At 35.9% G+C, this 17,262-nt stretch overlaps 1 protein-coding gene across 2 annotated transcripts; it reads right to left on the bottom strand.

Moving 5' to 3' along the window:
• Positions 1 to 1,083: 1,083 nt before the first annotated feature.
• On the bottom strand, positions 1,084 to 16,465 carry LOC121735086 (ATP-binding cassette sub-family B member 10, mitochondrial). 2 transcript variants are annotated; one of them, XM_042125769.1, is made up of 11 exons: positions 15,791 to 16,465; positions 15,200 to 15,406; positions 14,737 to 14,939; positions 11,996 to 12,130; positions 11,235 to 11,381; positions 10,123 to 10,351; positions 8,039 to 8,316; positions 5,741 to 5,818; positions 3,888 to 4,034; positions 3,309 to 3,597; positions 1,084 to 2,321 (listed from the first exon to the last, which is right to left on the bottom strand). In XM_042125769.1, exons 1-10 carry the CDS (start codon positions 16,164 to 16,166, stop codon positions 3,310 to 3,312), a joined length of 2,088 nt encoding a protein of 695 aa, XP_041981703.1. In that variant the 5' UTR covers positions 16,167 to 16,465; the 3' UTR covers positions 1,084 to 2,321; position 3,309. The 2 variants fall into 2 exon arrangements, with proteins under 2 accessions (XP_041981703.1, XP_041981704.1); XM_042125770.1 differs by lacking the exon at positions 1,084 to 2,321 and adding an exon at positions 2,749 to 3,224.
• Positions 16,466 to 17,262: the final 797 nt, after the last annotated feature.

The raw sequence follows: 17,262 nt of genomic DNA, 5'->3' as shown, positions 1-17,262 counted from the left end.
TTACCTATTGTAATTGAATTATCAGTCAACCACCTATAAAATAGAAAACTATTTCAAAAGCAGTTTTCCTGATATGTATTTTAGATATCTTATATCTAATCTTGTAACTATAATCTAAATCACTAAATAAACTCGGTATGAAGTACCGAAATAAGTAAAAAGGAACATCTACATGATCATAATATATCATAGCATACTGGAGCCCCAATATCTAACATAACTAGCAGTTCATAATATTATGTAAGGATGCATTGAGCAGTTACAACTTACAAATGCACTGAGGTCATGAAAAAAGTTTAACCCATCAATCCCCAAGCGGCACCCGGCTGTCGCATAACAATTGAAAATCTAGTGTCTACGATTCCCACGATCGAGGTGGAGGTATTAAATTGGAATTAAGAAACTTGGTGTGATATGTGAACGGTCCCTTATCTATATTATGTTAACAACTGTTTTTTTATCTATATGATTATTAATTTAATTTGTGTCGGAATAGAGCCGTCTGGGAAAGGCATAATATAAACGACAGACTACAATCAGCCAGATAGAAGTTGTGTCTGTGTCACACACCTAACTGCGGTTAAAAATACCTCATCCTATCAGCGTTAAAAACAAAAACTGAAGACAGGAATAATTTGGGTTGAGTCCAGAACAGTTTGATCTATTATTATCAGTAACAGAATAAGAATGTTTTGCTCCGAGATTTACTGATGCAGGGTCTTCATAAATTGGCCAGAATGGTGAATCAGTTTTCTGTAGTTACGATAAAAAATCTCAGTCATCGAAATTCAATTTTTTACACTCCTTTGCATTCAGTCGTTTAATTTCGCGTCCTATGTCAAAATATAGGAATAACAGAAATAGCAACCACAGAATTGTATGCAGTTCTTTGATTGCTATTTTTCTGCTATGGGTATTTTCCGGCATATCAGACATAATAGATGAAAAAAATATTTATAAATAATTTTAATATTTTTATTACTAAGGCTAAGTATTAACTTATTTATACCAATACCAAACGTAAGGCAAGAATAAAACCTATTATCATTAAAAATGCATTAAAATTGTAATAAAAACATTTCATTAAAAATAACAACCATTTATTAAACCAATCATAAATAATCCATTACCCGTAGTTGTACAATTTAAACATGACACAATATACACTACATACAACCAAGTACTAACTATCTTATTTAGCTTTGCAGCTTCAATAATATAAAATATTTAAAATTATCACAACAATAATTAATTGTCTAATAACATAATGTAACATTGCTAATGCAATAAACAGTTTTATATTTAAAAAAAAAACAAATATGTCATTGTCAAAAATTGGCGCCTAAAATTCCTATTTTATTATATTATGGCGTGCGATTGCAAAACGGGTTTAATTTTATTGTTGCAGAAGCTTTATTCAACCTTATGAAAATAAGGTAATTACTTAAATAAAAAATATTCATATCACAACGTACGACCTTAATTTTTTCTCTTCATTCAGCAACTAATAAACCGTTTAATAACAACACCATAGGAAACAATGCAAACATTATGAGGGTACAAAGACCAGTTTCCAACGAGAGGTAATTAAAATGATTGGATATAAATCAAATGCATTCTGCGCATTTGTGTTGTTTGTATAGGAATAATAAATAAGTAATATTTTTTAACAATTTGCAATTTGTGAAATGTCATCAAAGTCAAGGCGTAGGCTCAATTTACACCGTCGCGGAATGGAACTGAATGGAAGCGTCAATTTCGCCTCATGCGAGGAAATTGGCACCGGAGAATTCTCGAGAATTCCGCGGAAGACGCGTGTTAAATTCTTTGGCTCGTATTAAATTTATGTGTTATTCTGTTGACATAAAGTTCATTGTGCTATGTACAGTTTCGTTGCAAAAAGTAGCATCCATTCCATTCCGCGCCGGTATAAATGAGGGACAAATGCACTATGTAGCCATAGGATCTATTGTGTCAATTGTCGTGTCAAACAGCTGTCTTTAAGTCACGAAATAGCTTACACATGTTACGATATGGGTGTCATATGTCTGTCTGACACGACATTTGACACGAAAGACCCTACCGTCCCTCTGATGACAAATGATATTCGAAAACCCTCATTCAGCCGTAGTTTCGTTATAATAAAACACTGTCTTCACCTTTTATTTGGTCTATGTTTTAAGCTGCTTGTACACCGAAGCCGCCAGGCACAAAAAGCATAATATCTACCCTCTCACACCTGACATGGTAAAGCATTATGTTCCATCTCACTCAATAGCTTTTCGCACTTTTTCGCTTCACGGCGTCAGTGAGTAAACAGCCTGAAACATTTGCAAAAGTAAAATAGCCATTGATATATATTTTTTTATAAATTATATCGATTAAATTATAATTTTTTATTAAACTATTCTAGCCTCTTCTTTATTTAGAAGTAGAACTACCTCGTTAATTATTGTAATTGACATTGCAACATATTTTGTTGATATATTTTCTTGTTGCATAATATATTGTATAAAATAGCTTGTGTAGGTAATCGTCAATTATTTTATATACAATATCCTTGTCATAATTTTCATTTTATTTACGTGATATATGGCGAACGCTTAAGGTATTTTTTTTTCTTTCTTTAATAGAAACGATCCCACTATAGGAAGGGGTTCCTTTCTTTATTGTTCATGCAGAATAATCCGTCAATTCTGGGAAAGTATGTTTAAAATAAATTGAGTTTTTAGTTCTATTAAATTTTTTTATTTTTTATTTAATTATTAATTTCCTCATTTTAGATCGTTTTATCGAAAATACATGGTTTTATCGAAAATAGTACGTAATATTTTCTTATACTTACCACTTTCTTCTTTTAATTACTTTATACTTTTAAAAACATTGGAATATCGAAAGATTCCAATTATTTACATTTTTACTAGCAATTTATTATCTTGTAACAATGGGGTTTTTTCTTTAAGCACCTTGCATGCTTTGGCGTATATATTTGCTAAAAATGATCTAAAGTAAAGGTACAAATTATTGTCACTTTGCATTAATAAAATAATAAGTGACGTTTCGCTACATAACATTATTATCAGATTCAAATGCAGCTAGGATTTAGACCTTTTGGAATTACGTTACGCAGCAGTGATTTCATTGGCCACTACCATTTTACGCGCCATTCCAACAACGTTGCTATTGGTTGTGTCCTCTCTCTTTATACCTCTCCAATCTCCATTCTAAAAGTTTATATCCAAACAGCTCTTGATATGCAAAATTATACCGAAATACAACAGTATTAACATAAAAATTGCTTGTTGTACCTTAGCTATATTCCCTCGTTTTCTTAGCAGCAGAGAATGTTTGGTGTGCTATAAGGTCCTTGAAATAGCCGTTAGGTTTCATCATCAGCTCCTTGTAAGTCCCCTGTTCTACTATCGCCCCGTCGTCTATGACTGCGACTTCGTCTGCCGACTGTATGGTGCTCAGTCGATGAGCTATAGTCAGTACGGTTCGGTCTTTGCTGATCTCCTTGAGGGCTTTGTCGACTAAGTACTCTGAATATGTGTCAAGCGCCGACGTAGCCTCATCTAGGATGAGAATTTTCGGATTCTGCGAAATAAAAAAAATATTATTAGTAGATTTTATTATTGCATAACCATATAAAAATTACGTCCATAAAACGTTATGACAATTCTACGTCCTGTAGAAAAAACAGCAATTATAGTTTGTGCGTTTTAAGATGATATGGGTGACAGTTCTCATATTCCTTGCTAGGGAACTTTTTTACAAGCTGTGAGTTTTGCGGTCCACACGGTGGTTTTTGCTCGATTTGGAGTAAAACTATCGAGTAAAAACCTATGTGATTGTGAGTACTTAGCATAAGAGTATTATCTAAGTACCTTCAGTATGGCCCGGGCGATGGCTACGCGCTGCTTCTGTCCGCCGCTGAGCTGCGAGCCGCCCGCGCCGACGCCGCGCCGCCACCCCCCGTCCGCTATTAGATCTTGAAGTTGGGCGGTCCGGGCTGCACACGACCAGAGACGCTCCTGGAGAAAAAAAAACTTTATATGGATACTAGCTGTCCCGGCAAATGTTGTTTTGCCATATAAAGTATTTCACCCATATTATTTTATTGAAGTGACTAAATAAGTATGGCACCATGACAACGTCCATCGCTATCCCGTCCCACAAACAATGGTCACCGGCAGTCTCGAGTTGTAATAATTTACTATTATTTATTCAACAAATGCACTTATCAATATAAAAAGTAGCCAGCCGATTCTCAGATCTACTGAATATGCATATAAAAATTGGCAAAAATCAGTAAAGAGAAGAAGGAGATTACAACTTAAATATTATTGCCTATTATATAGATGTTACGTGGGAGAGCCATGCTTCGGCACTAATGGGCCGGCTCGACCGGAGAAATACCACGTTCTCACAGAAAACCGGCGTGAAACAGCGCTAGCGCTGTGTTTCGCCGAGTGAGTGAGTTTACCGGAGGCCCAATCCCCTACCCTATTCCCTTCCCTACCCTCCCCTATTCCCTTCCCATCCCTACCCTCCCCTATTACCCTATTCGCTCTTAAAAGGCCGGCAACGCACCTGCAGCTCTTCTGATGCTGCGAGTGTCCATGGGCGACGGAAGTTGCTTTCCATCAGGTGACCCGTTTGCTCGTTTGCCCCCTTATTTCATAAAAAAAAACAATATTGATAAGATCCACTCACATTCTGAACATGACTCATAAAAATGTAGCTAAGCTAGCATTTGATGAAGATAATATACAACAATTAACAACATATCAATAATTATTGTATTGCATGCTAAGTACTCACATACGGTTTTGCTCGATCGAGCAATAACGTCGAGCAAAACCCGCGACTCGGGATTTCATCCACACATTCAGCATTGCTCGATAGTTTTATTCTAAATCGATATATTTAATTCCATTCTGAGCCGGCTCGATGCGAGCCTTCGAGCTGTGAGTTTTGCGGTCCACACAGTAATTATTACTCGATTTAGAGTAAAACTATCGAGCAAAACCGCATGTGAGTACTTAGCATTACAATATCCAATACTCATGCGTATATTTTGTGTAATTATTTTTTAATAATTTTATTAATACGTCTAACAGATATATTATATAGTCTGTCAAAAAAGTGAAGAAATTAAAAAGTGGCAACATCGTAGTGTCATCCCTTTCAAATCAATCTAAGAAAAAAGGGATGACACTACGATGTTGCCACTTTTTAATTTCTACAGTTTTTTGACAGACTATACGAGTAATAAAAACTATAATGTAATTTTATGCCTTTTGGGAGATGGTGTTTTAAAGATACCTTGTGGTAAATATGACCCTGAACTTAGCAGACAACAGACAAGAGAAAATTTCAGATAAGGATATGTAATTATGAGTTTTTTTTTTTTCGTATTCAACAAAATGGGAATTGTTTGTCACTGAATTGCCTACAGGTGATAATAAACAAAAATAATTTATCTCTTACATAATAAATCCATATATGAAATTTTATTTTGTCTGCTGTCTGCTAAGTTCAGGGTCATGTGGTAAATAATTTGTAAGTACCTAGGCGTGTTTTAATAAAAATAGTGACTCCACGCTTATGTTAAGTAATATTGCTGTCTTTGTAAGATACCTTTAAAAACAGGAAAAGGCAACGATAGCCACATGGATTAAATTAAGCGTGAAGTAAATACGTTTTGAAGTAGACTCTGACAGAAGAAAAAACTTACCAATTCCTCGTCCGACTGTTCGTCTGTAGCTCCATACAGAATATTATCTTTTATAGACCCAGAAAATAGCACTGGCTCCTGAAAAAAAAAGCAAGAAATAATTATAAAACTACAACTTACTAACTACTTACACATAGTTATCTCCGGGATCGTTATTACAACATCAACAGTCTTTAAAATACTTTACAGAATACTTTATATTTTGCATATTTTATTTTGTACGGTCGTGTTCAAATCGTGCTCAAATCCTATTCGCACATAGCCGATGTTTGACATTTACTAGATTCCTTACATTTTCTTTAAAATTTAAAAACAAAAATAAAAAAAATTGCCAAGTGCGAGTCGGACTCGCGCACGAAGGGTTCCGTACCGTTAAAGAGCTAAAGTAGGAACCCCCTTAATTATTTATTTTATTTTAATTGTATTATTAAATATTAAAGTACACATATAATTAAGGATTTTTTTTGTGAAAATTTCAAGTGTCTACATGATGCCATTATGGATTACGAGCCAAAAAGGCCAAAAAAATCATGTTTGTTGTATGGGAGCCCCCCTTAAATATTAACTTTATTTTGTTTTTAGTATTTGTTGTTATAGCGGCACCAGAAATACATAATCTGTGAAAATTTCAGAAGTCTATAGCGGTTCTTGAGAAACAGCCTGGAGACAGACAGACAGACGGACAAACAGACGGACAGACATCGAAGTCTCAGTAATAGGGTCCCATTTTTACCCTTTGGGTACGGAACCCTAAAAAACATCAAAGCATTTCCCGCTAGATCACATCAAGTGACGAGACAGCGGTAAAATCTTTTTGTTGTGATCACAACTTGAAAGCATGCTCAAAGTCGTGCGATCTTTGTATAAATCATTAGATAACCTTATGATAATCATTACTTAACGAATAACTTATAAATTAATTTGTATTACAAATTCTACATAATCTATATATATAAAACTCAAAGGTGACTGACTGACATGGTGATCTATCAACGCACAGCCCAAACAGATCGGGCTGAAATTTGGCATGCAGGTAGATGTTATGACGTAGGCATCCGCTAATAAAGTATTTTGATAAATTCCAATCCCAAGGGGTTCAAATAGGGGATGAAAGTTTGTATAGAATAATACTTCTTAACGCGAGCGAAGCCGCGGGCAAAAGCTCGTATTAAATACTTCTTTATAGAAAGGTCTTTTTTTTAGTTACAATTACATTATAGTCCTCGTATGTTATGACCTACATAACATACGAGGACTATAATGTACCTCTATGTATCTTTTACCTAAAAGAAAAGTAGATTAACAGACAAGACATAATAATATTATCATTGTATAAATGTATGTCTGCATATGGGGTGTACTTAGGGTGGGTAGCACCAGAGGTGTGGTTATAGTTACAGTTATGGTCAAAGTTAAAGTTATAGCTAAGGTTAACTTAACTTTAACCTTAACTTTGACCACAGAACTTGACAGATGTCGGTTGCTAAAATTAATGGGGTTGAGAGTATAAAAATGAATAATAATTATCCATACGTAAATTGACAGAAAAAATAATTTGTTATGGCCACACTATTACCCCTTATATCAAATTTTACTTTAACTTTAAGGGTGGGTTGCACCAACTTACTTTAATAACTGTAACTTTAACTATAACTTTAACTACAATGCAAAATGTCAAATCTTTGGTTAAAGTTAAAAATAGACGCCATCAAGACGCCATATTTAACCATAACCATAGAGCTCGACAAGGCTTTAAATGCACGTGGCGAAAAAAGGAACTAACGCGAACGCTGTCATCATACAAAAACGCCATTTTTGACAGTTCTTCTTTACCAGCAGCGCCCCCGCCCACGTTCTTATAAAGCCTTGTCGGACCAGCAGCGTCTTCTGTCAAATTCTGTGGTCAAAGTTAAATTAGCCTTAACTATAACCATAACTTTAACTTTAACCACGCCTCTGGTGCAATCCAACCTAACCGAGCGAAATTGCGCGGTTAAGGTTATTGTCAAATATGGCGTCCATTATTGACTTTAACCAGATTTGACAGTTCATTTGACATTTTTTTTTAGTTAAAGTAAGTTGGTGCAACCCACCCAATAAACATATTTTAAAGTCCAAAAGTTACTGTTTAATTAGTTATTAAGCCCAAAATGAAACATATGACTCCCAGGTCATAACGCTATTGTCTCAATTCAACGCGCCGAAAGAAGTTCTACTAATAATGACTATTTAGTATTCATGTTGGGCATTTAGGGCTACTCTAAACTACATACGAAAAGAAAAAGCAATAACATTTACCTGACTAACATATCCTATGTGACTCCTCAGCCATACGGGATCTAAACTCTTTATATCCATCCCATCCAACATGACCCTACCACTTGTAGGATCATACAGCCTCAGTAGTAACGCGGCAACCGTGCTTTTGCCACATCCTGACCTGCCTACTAGGGCTATTGATTTGCCAGGGGATAATCTAAGAGTCATCCCCTTGATTAGAGGTGCATCGGAGTAGGAAAATGTCACATTGTCGAGTATTAGTTCACCAGTCGGTCTCTCTTTCGGTCTTAGGCCACCTGAAATATAAAAAAATAATCTTGCTAAATAAGTTATAACGAAACATAACAATATGAATCGTTATGTGACTGCCTTACCCATACTAACACAAAGTTATCACGTCTACTGGTTTGTGCCATAGTAAAAGGAGGGAAAGTAAGTTATCTTCATACAAAGACGACGCGCGCGGTTTGTATGTGTGCGCCATAGTATTGTTACGGTACATGGTATACGGACACGTAGTGCCATCTAGCGACAAACCAGCGAAACTTACCGAGGGAACACAGGCAACCTAAATCCCCTACTCAATACTAGATGGAGTGAGATGCGCAAGAACATACTCGAACCTTCTAGAAAAGTCCAACATTTGTTTACGTGTTTACCGGTTTATTTTGTTTACGTGTTTAGTTGTTTATGTTTATTGTGGTACATGCTCGAGTCTCCTAGAAAGTTCCCATACTTGTTTACTTGTTTACGTGAATCGGGAACTTTCTGGAATTCGTCTCGCCATATAAAAAGCCGCAGGTAGACGGCCCGTCAGTTCAGTTCGGTTCGAGCGATCATCAAGGCGATTTCGGAGTGACAACAAGTGATCAATAGTGAGTGAACCAGTGAAACCTTCGACTTGACTACGACCTAGGACAGTGATAGTGCTTAGTGATTGGACCTAGTGATTAGTGTTTGGACTTAGTGCTAAGTGTTGTGACCTAGTGTGTGCTTGTGTGACCTAGACATAGTGAATAAAGTCTTCAAGAGAGTCACCAGGTCTTTCTCTCCGAATTCTTCGAACCCTAGCACGTAACAGTATTAATGCGAAGCCACGTACGGCACACAACAAAATCTCGGTTAGTTTTACTAGGCTGGTACCGCCGAGATCTTGTTGTGTGCCGTACGTGGCGACACATTGATACTATGGCACACACATACAAGCCGCGCGCGGTGCCTTTGTATGAAGATAACTTACTTCCCCTCCTTTTACTATATTTGTGCTTTAACATAAATAAATAAAAAATGTTTTATTTCTGAGTACCTTGGAATCAAATTTTTTCAGAATGTCTACCTGATGCCTACCACCGTAGTAATTTTTATTTATATGTAGATGTGTTATCATCAGTCAGTCAAGGTTTTTTATATGTAGATTGTAGATGTGTTATCATCAGTGATCAGTCAGTCAAGGTGTGACGACGCGAGCCCTCACGAAGCTCGGCTTTTAGCTAGTTATGGACTAGATGACGCCCGCAACTCCGCTGCACCAAAATTCGTCAATCGCGCGGGAACCGTACAATTTTCCAAGATAAAAGTATTCTATATCCTTTCTCGGGACTCAAAGTATCTCCATACCAAATTTCAGCAAAATCGGTTCAGCGGTTTAGGCGTGAAGAGGTAACAGACAGACACACTTTCGCATATTTTATAACATCAGTAAGTATGGATATGCTCAGCCGAGGGCACCGTCTTGCCCCTCTACTTGGTAGCTGGTGTAATCAAGCCCTTAGGTCTCATTGGCGGGGCGAGGAGTGTGCGGGGAACCCCGCGCGCAGGGATGGATGCTATTGGTGGATCGTGATCAGATGGTGACACGTAATAATTTTTTGCTTGTTTTTTTTTTGTTATTGAGCTAGTAAATAGTATGCCTGCTGTTTCGCAGCCATCTTGGGGTCAATTCAGACCGCAACGCGACGCGTAGATGCATTTCTAAATTTGTATTAAATTGACAGACTTGCATGACGTCTCACGCAATTGAAGTCTGTCAAATCCATACCAATTTAGAAATGCATCTTTGCGTCTCGTTGCGGTCTGAATTGAGCCTTAAAGTTTATACTAACCTGTCGATATCATCGGCTCTCTGTCTATAATCTGCCACAGTCTAGTCGCGGCGCCCATGCCCTTATTCAACTCGGTATAGAAACTGCTCAGGCCGCTTATACTGATGCCCACATATGCAGCATACAGGAGGAAAGATGTAAGGTTCCCCACAGTCAGCTGTTCTGCCGCTACCATACCACCTCCGTAGTATAACACTAGTATTATTATCGTGTTGCCCGATAGACCCGTCTGGAAATAAATGGATACACTTTAAGAGCCTGTCCAGTGTCCACACGGCGCTTTGCGTCAGCGCAAGCGTCGACGCAACGACGCAGCGATGCCATTTGACGCATAGCCAGCCACACGGGCGCTGCGTGATCGCAGCGTTATTACGAAGCAGTCTTATTACGTCAACACCCCCTCCCGCTTCGTCTCGGGGGCTGCTGTCCGTCATGTGTGCGTTGCGTGCTGCTGTCACGACGCAGCGCGCCGTGTGAACACCTTGGTTATTTGTATGTAAAACAACGCAACGGCAGGGCTGCGTCGAGGCAACGCTGACGCAACGTGTGGACTGTGGACAGGCTCTGCTGATCGCACGTTTGTCACCACCGTACACGAATAGTGCCGAGGAATGTGCAATGTTTAAAACATAATTTTCTACAACGAATTCTAAAATGCGGCGCGTTCGGCGCTTGTGTGCTAATGTGCGAATCTTTAGAATACAATTTCTTATTTATGATTTATATTAAGTACCTATCTTATTTTCGGTAGTGGGTTAAAAAATTATTTTAATGTATACATACAATCGCTTTACTGTACTAGGAGGCAAGTCTAAATGTAAATACGATCATGAGCAGATTGTAAAAATAATGTATGCTAAAAATTCCATTAGAAGATTAAATTGAGTCTTGAGGTATCAAAATGATCAAAGAATAATGCTTAGAAAGTATGAAAGCATGTCGTCTTAAAAAGGTCAGTTTCTAATAGAAGATACATTTATCTTAATCCTGTATACAGGATTTTGGATATACATTACAATGTATATCCAAAATTTTGAATAAAGGAAGACCATTTTAGACTTGCTCCTCCACTAACTCCAAAGTAAATATTTTTTATAAATAAAACAGCTTACCAATCCATAAAAACTGCCCACAGCCAACGATTCTTTGTACGCAAGTTGCAAAATATTTTCTATCTTTTGTGCGTAGGACTCGCATTCTTTGTTCTCCTTACTAAATGTCTTCACCGTTTTTATATTAGATATTTTTTCTTCAGCCAGCTGCAAAACTAGTGTCAATTATATTATGAGGCACTATGAAGATGGCATGTTATTATGATAGAATTTCTGAATTTCACAAATAAAAATTGAACCAAAAATTGAAGTTTTTGGTTCAATTTTTATTTGTGAAAAAAAAAGTAATAAAAATGATAAGGATGACAGTTTGATTCATTAATATCATGTAACAAACTTTGTCTGTATATGGACGAAAGAGAATGCATAATTTTTAATTAGAGAAGCGACATTGCTTGTTATATGAGATGCATTGTGGGAAGTGACTAACGTATTGTTTCTCAAATATTATGTGCGTTGCCAACTCCAAGGCTTCGTCTCGCAAAAACACCGCGTCAAGCGATTCAACGCAACAATATAGCATATCAGAAAAGCGCAATAGAGTGTGGCTACACGATCAGTTGGACGTCAGTTAAGTCTCTGGACCAAACTGATCGTGTAACCGGTTGATTGGCAGTTTGATATTTTTTTATTATGTACTTTTCAGCAATCAGCCTGGAGTCAGTCTCAGACTGATGGACTGAACTTGAACTTCAGTCCATCAGTACGCTGTCAAGTGTAACCACACTCATAAAGCAATTCAATATGGCTCTTAGTATTACCTCGCTAGTTTCAGCTAGGGAGTCCTGCAACTGTCGCGTTATACTCCGCACAAAACGTCCGTATATCACAGCCAACATTGACACCGGTGGTACCACACATAGACCGATAAGAGCTAACGATGGTGACATGTAAATCTGAAAACAGTATAGTTTTATTTATACTTCAAACAAGACACCATGTATAATTGTATATTCATAAGGGTAGTATTTAATCTAGTGACTGTAAATTACAGTTTGAAGTGTCAAAATTACTCAATTTGGGTTATAGAATTACTATTTGAGCGACTGACTGTGAGTGACGAGAAATTAATAAAACAGCAACTTACAAATTCTTTATTTGAGTTACTTAAAATTCAAAATGAGCAGCTCCATAATATTTGAGCGACCTAATATCTGTTTGAGTGTGAACATTACGTCCTGCATTTTTTTCAATATTTGGCAAATGTATTTTTTATACTGAGCGGCATTTTATCTTAAATGAAGTGTTTCGAATACAAAAACCACTTTGAAAAATACTTTAATGAGCAGAGTATAATGAGCTCACATTAAAACAAAAAAAATGAATATGAAATAACTACTTGATGAAACACTTTTAATCAGGGATCCCTAGAACATTTTTTTTTATTACTAGCTATCAAGCAAATTGTTTTGTGAGTAGCTTCATTTAGATAAGAGAGAGAGTAAACCCCGTTTATATATAAAAATCATTAATAAATTACACAAATTATAATCCTTAACAGAACGTCAAAGAAATGGTTAAAAATTTTAATGGCGACCTATACCAAAAAAAAAAAACTGGCTTCAACTATGAGTCCACGGAGCCCCGCTACGCGGGACTTCTGGGTGGTTGACAAAAATTACCACGATGGCTAAGGCGGGAGCTTCACTGCGCTACGCTCCCGGCCGCCTCACAGCCGTTCCCAATATTTGATCTATCTCTGGTTTTGCCCTACTAGAGATAGGAATAGCTCACATTAGACATTAAAGACATATATTTTATGTCAATTGTGAGCTATTCCTATCTCTAGTAGGGCAAAACCAGAGATAGATCAAATATTGGGAACGGCCGTTAGCCATCTAACCTAACCCAAAAAGTCGTATTGGTCCGCAGCCCAAATCACCTGACTGCAACGATTCGTCGCTCCGCCACCATTCGAATTCGCACGCATTTAACAATATATGTAGTTTTCATTAAAACACGTATCAACATATAAAATATAAAGCCTCAAATAGAATATCAGTAACCAATTATCATTAATAAAGCAGCTCACAAAAGTTTGCTCAAAGTGAACTTTTTAGTAGCTCGTAATAAATAAGCTCACTTAGAAAAATTTAGTCTATATTTAATATTGAAGTTGCCCGCAATGTATTTCAAGTCGCTCACTTAGTAATACAGTCACTCGGATAGAATTTTAATATCTGAAATAGATTAATCGCAATCCACTTTTTGTAAGCTCATTCTGGATTTTATTATAAATCAATATTAGTCATTAGTTTAGTTTATTTTTCGCTTAGTCAAATTAATGCCGCTCATGTTATTAAAACAGTATGTTCATCATCAGTCGCAAAGTAATTTTTTATTCGCTCATTTTATTATTTCCCTATTCATAATATATGTATAGAGAAACCATACAGTTTCTCTAGTTTTTATATGACTAACTAGAGTCGGTTATTTATAATATGTTTCTTTTATATAGAATAGTGATTGTAGAAGAGGTAGCTGCATCTTTGAATTGGCTATAAAATAGATAACACTTTTCAAATATTTTAAAATTCAAATGCCGTTTTACTGCAATTTAGAGAGATTCTCACAGAAAATCGGCGTGAAACAGCGCTTGCGCTGTGTTTCGCCGAGTGAGTGAGTTTACCGGAGGCCCAATCCCCCTACCCCATTCCCTTCCCTACCCTCCCCTATTCCCTTCCCTTCCCATACTTACCCTCCCCTATTACCCTGTTCTCTGTTAAAAGGCCGGCAACGCACTTGCAGCTCTTCTGTTGCTGCGAGTGTCCATGGGCGACGGAAGTTGCTTTCCATCAGGTGACCCGTTTGCTCGTTTGCCCCCTTATTTCATAAAAAAAAGATATATATTTAAAACATTTCTATCATAATATCATGTACACATGATAATTTGATTTGCAATGTAAATATATCATGACATTTGGCCTCCTAATCAATAAATACTAAACATTGTTGGCAGAAAACTTCACAGGATTGAAGCCGCATTATTATCTTTTGTTATCACTGCATTTTGTTATTGTATGGCATTGTGTGGAAATTTCAAAATTTGATATTAAAGCATACAAAATAGTACATTTATATTAAAATCACTTGAGACAATAATTAATCAATTCAAAAAAGCAATAGAATTTTAGAAATTTACTTGTATTTTAATAGTGTAGAACTGTAGATAATAAAAAAATATTTGTAAATACACAAACTACCATTACTTGTGTTTAGCTATTAATAATAAAGTTCATGTTTAATAAATTATGATAATTGCAAATTTTACATAGCCATTACTATTGACTTTCAAATAATTTATGTAAAATGAAAACGCTGTTAGTTTGTTGTTATAGACACTACTTAACAACTTCTATCTTTGACAACGATTTTTTAACAAATCTCTCAAATGTTAATACTAGATTAACTACTATAAACTAGTAGTGCCAGTAATATCCAGTATAGTATATTAACTTCATATTGATAATTGTTAATTGTACTTTAATAGAAAAATACATACCATCATGCCTGTCCCAGCACCAACCATAAATAATGATCTCAGTCCATCACTGACATTCTGACTCAAATTTCGTCCCACCAACTGTGAATCAGCAGAGAGCCTATTAACCAACTCTCCTGTAGATGTCCTACTGAACCAAGCTGGCTCCTGCCTCATGATCGCACCAAACACTTGTTTACGTAGCGCCTGTGTCATCCTTTGACCTAGAAATTAAACTGACATTTATTCATGATTTTAAAAGTTGTTTTTTGCTATTATAAACTTTCCTACTAAACTAATTGTAGAACTGAAACACTTGAATAAAAACATTAACCCATCGATCGAGGAATAACGAGACACAATAGCTTATCTATTGTTATCGCGGCCGGATGCAGCCGCTTAGGGCTTCATGAATTAAGTTGACAATGAAAAAAATTGTAAAAAAATAATTTAATAAGCAAATTTAAAAATATATATAAATTACCTGATATAGACATGAGGTAGACTCTGCCAAAGTTACAGACACCCCCAACCAGAAACACTCCGCATAGCATGAGGCAGAGAGAGTCGAGTTTCTCCCTTGCCGACACCAGATCTGTGGTCCCACTGTAAATGATGTCCAACACCATACCCAGGGAAAATGGGATGGCCATTGACACACTGGAGGATATAATCAGTAAACCTATAGCACCTGTAAAAAAATATGTTTAAAAAAATTGAAAAAACAATACTTATTCACTTTAGTTGTAAAATTAAATATTATTCTAATTTACAAAAAATGCAGGTTTATTATGAATGTTAATTTATGAACAATATATTGTGATTTTGTTTTTTTTCTAAGAATTTGTATTTTAATTAATAATAAGTAATATTATAACTAAGTATACTTACTCTTGTTTTTGTATTTTAAAATTAAAGGTTGTCTGGCAGAAACTGCTGGTAGCAGTAAGACCGCCTATTTGTACATATTTTTTCTTTATTGTGTTTTTTAAGTTTAAGTTTAGTTTTAAGTTGTACAAATAAAGTATTTTCTATTCTATTCTATTTTGTATGTTTAAAGTGAAATAATACTAACCAGTTAGGGTCCATTTTTCAGGCTCCGCTAGGGATAACAACCTTTTTAATTCAGAAGGCTTTAATTTTACATTAATTTTCTCTGAGGAGTCTATCGTTTTATTTTGATTTCTCTTATCAATGTGATCACTTTTTGTTTCAGTTTTATCAACATCTTGACTTGCGTAATATCGTATATTTATTAATTGTGTATCCTTTTTATGTAATAAAGTCCTATCGCAATAATTTCTTAGAGCTGAAATTTTGTGACTAGAGTATACTCGTAAACCACACTGATTACACAAACTGTTGTTACGTTTAGATAAAGAAAATATGACATTATTATTTCGAGAACATAATTTAATCCCGAAAGATTTAGTTATAAGTCGGTGCAACATTTTTAATTCATAAAAACTAAGAAAATAAAATAAAATTTTGCTTTACTTTTGTACTTGTCATTTTGGCAAGTGTCAATTTAAGAAATGTCAACCTGTGTCACCAGCAATGAATAAAAGGCCGTATACACGATATGTTCCAACTACCAACAGAGGTCACCTTGGTAGGGTTGGAACAAAAATCAACCGTGTAGACGTTTGTTTTTGGTTGACCAACCAAATAACCTTCAATAACCTTGGTAGTGAGCGCATCCCTCACGACCAATGTCAAATAGAGAACATTGAGTTGAAACGCAACCGTGTAGACGCTTGTTGGCGCTCAGTCGCACATTGATCGTCTTTAAATGCGTTGCATGTGGTGTGTAGCGCCAGTAGCCAAAAATCTTAACGTTGCTAATAAACGTTCTTCCATAGACACAGCTTTTCGCATCAACAGTGATTAATGAACCCTTGATTAGAAAACAAGACATAGGTCTTATTTTGTAATTAAGGGTCGCACCATTTCTAATAATTCGTTGAAAGAATTTTCGTCCATTCTAAAATAATTGAGAAAATCATCAGAGTCCAATATTTTTAAAATGATTAAGTGGGTCAACGTTTTTCTTTCTTTTAACCACCGTTTCATCTACAACCGTCTTTTTTACGTTCTTTTTCATCACATATAGCTATACAAGCCAGCGACAAACTTTTTTAAATTTCTTCACTTTTTTGACGGACTATAAATTAATTTAAAAAAAAGCAAATTGGTCGAAAAATTTGACCGATATATCGATATTTTTTTTTGCGATATCTCGAGACCGATATTGATATTTTTTCAAATATCGATGTATCGATATATCGATATTTTCTTTCAATTTCGACATCCCTATAATACGGCACTTTGACAGTTTATGTACCTCGGAGAACCGGAACATAAAATGGCGGACCGGCCCCAGTATTTTGATTTGGTAGAGACCATAAACTTATAATATACTGTCGTATAGACCACCTGACAACCCGAAAATGCGTGACCATTTTTGATCTGTCAATGTGTGCGTGTGCTAGTGATGTATATTTTACTATCGATAGTATAGTATTTTGCTATCGATAGTTTAGTCCG

Source organism: Aricia agestis, chromosome 16 (genome assembly GCF_905147365.1).
Source record: "Aricia agestis chromosome 16, ilAriAges1.1, whole genome shotgun sequence".
In the NCBI taxonomy this organism is placed as follows: domain Eukaryota; kingdom Metazoa; phylum Arthropoda; class Insecta; order Lepidoptera; family Lycaenidae; genus Aricia; species Aricia agestis.
This window is presented reverse-complemented; position numbering and strand designations above follow the sequence as displayed.

Excerpts from the sequence above, each read along its gene's own strand:
- LOC121735086 (XM_042125769.1), bottom strand. The coding sequence starts at position 16,166 with ATGTTGCACCGACTTATAACTAAATCTTTCGGGATTAAATTATGTTCT. Across the intron at positions 11,382-11,995 it reads CCCTAGCTGAAACTAGCGAG|CTGGCTGAAGAAAAAATATC; the intron begins GTAATACTAAGA and ends CTAGTTTTGCAG. Across the intron at positions 3,598-3,887 it reads TCGCCCGGGCCATACTGAAG|AATCCGAAAATTCTCATCCT; the intron begins GTACTTAGATAA and ends TTTATTTCGCAG.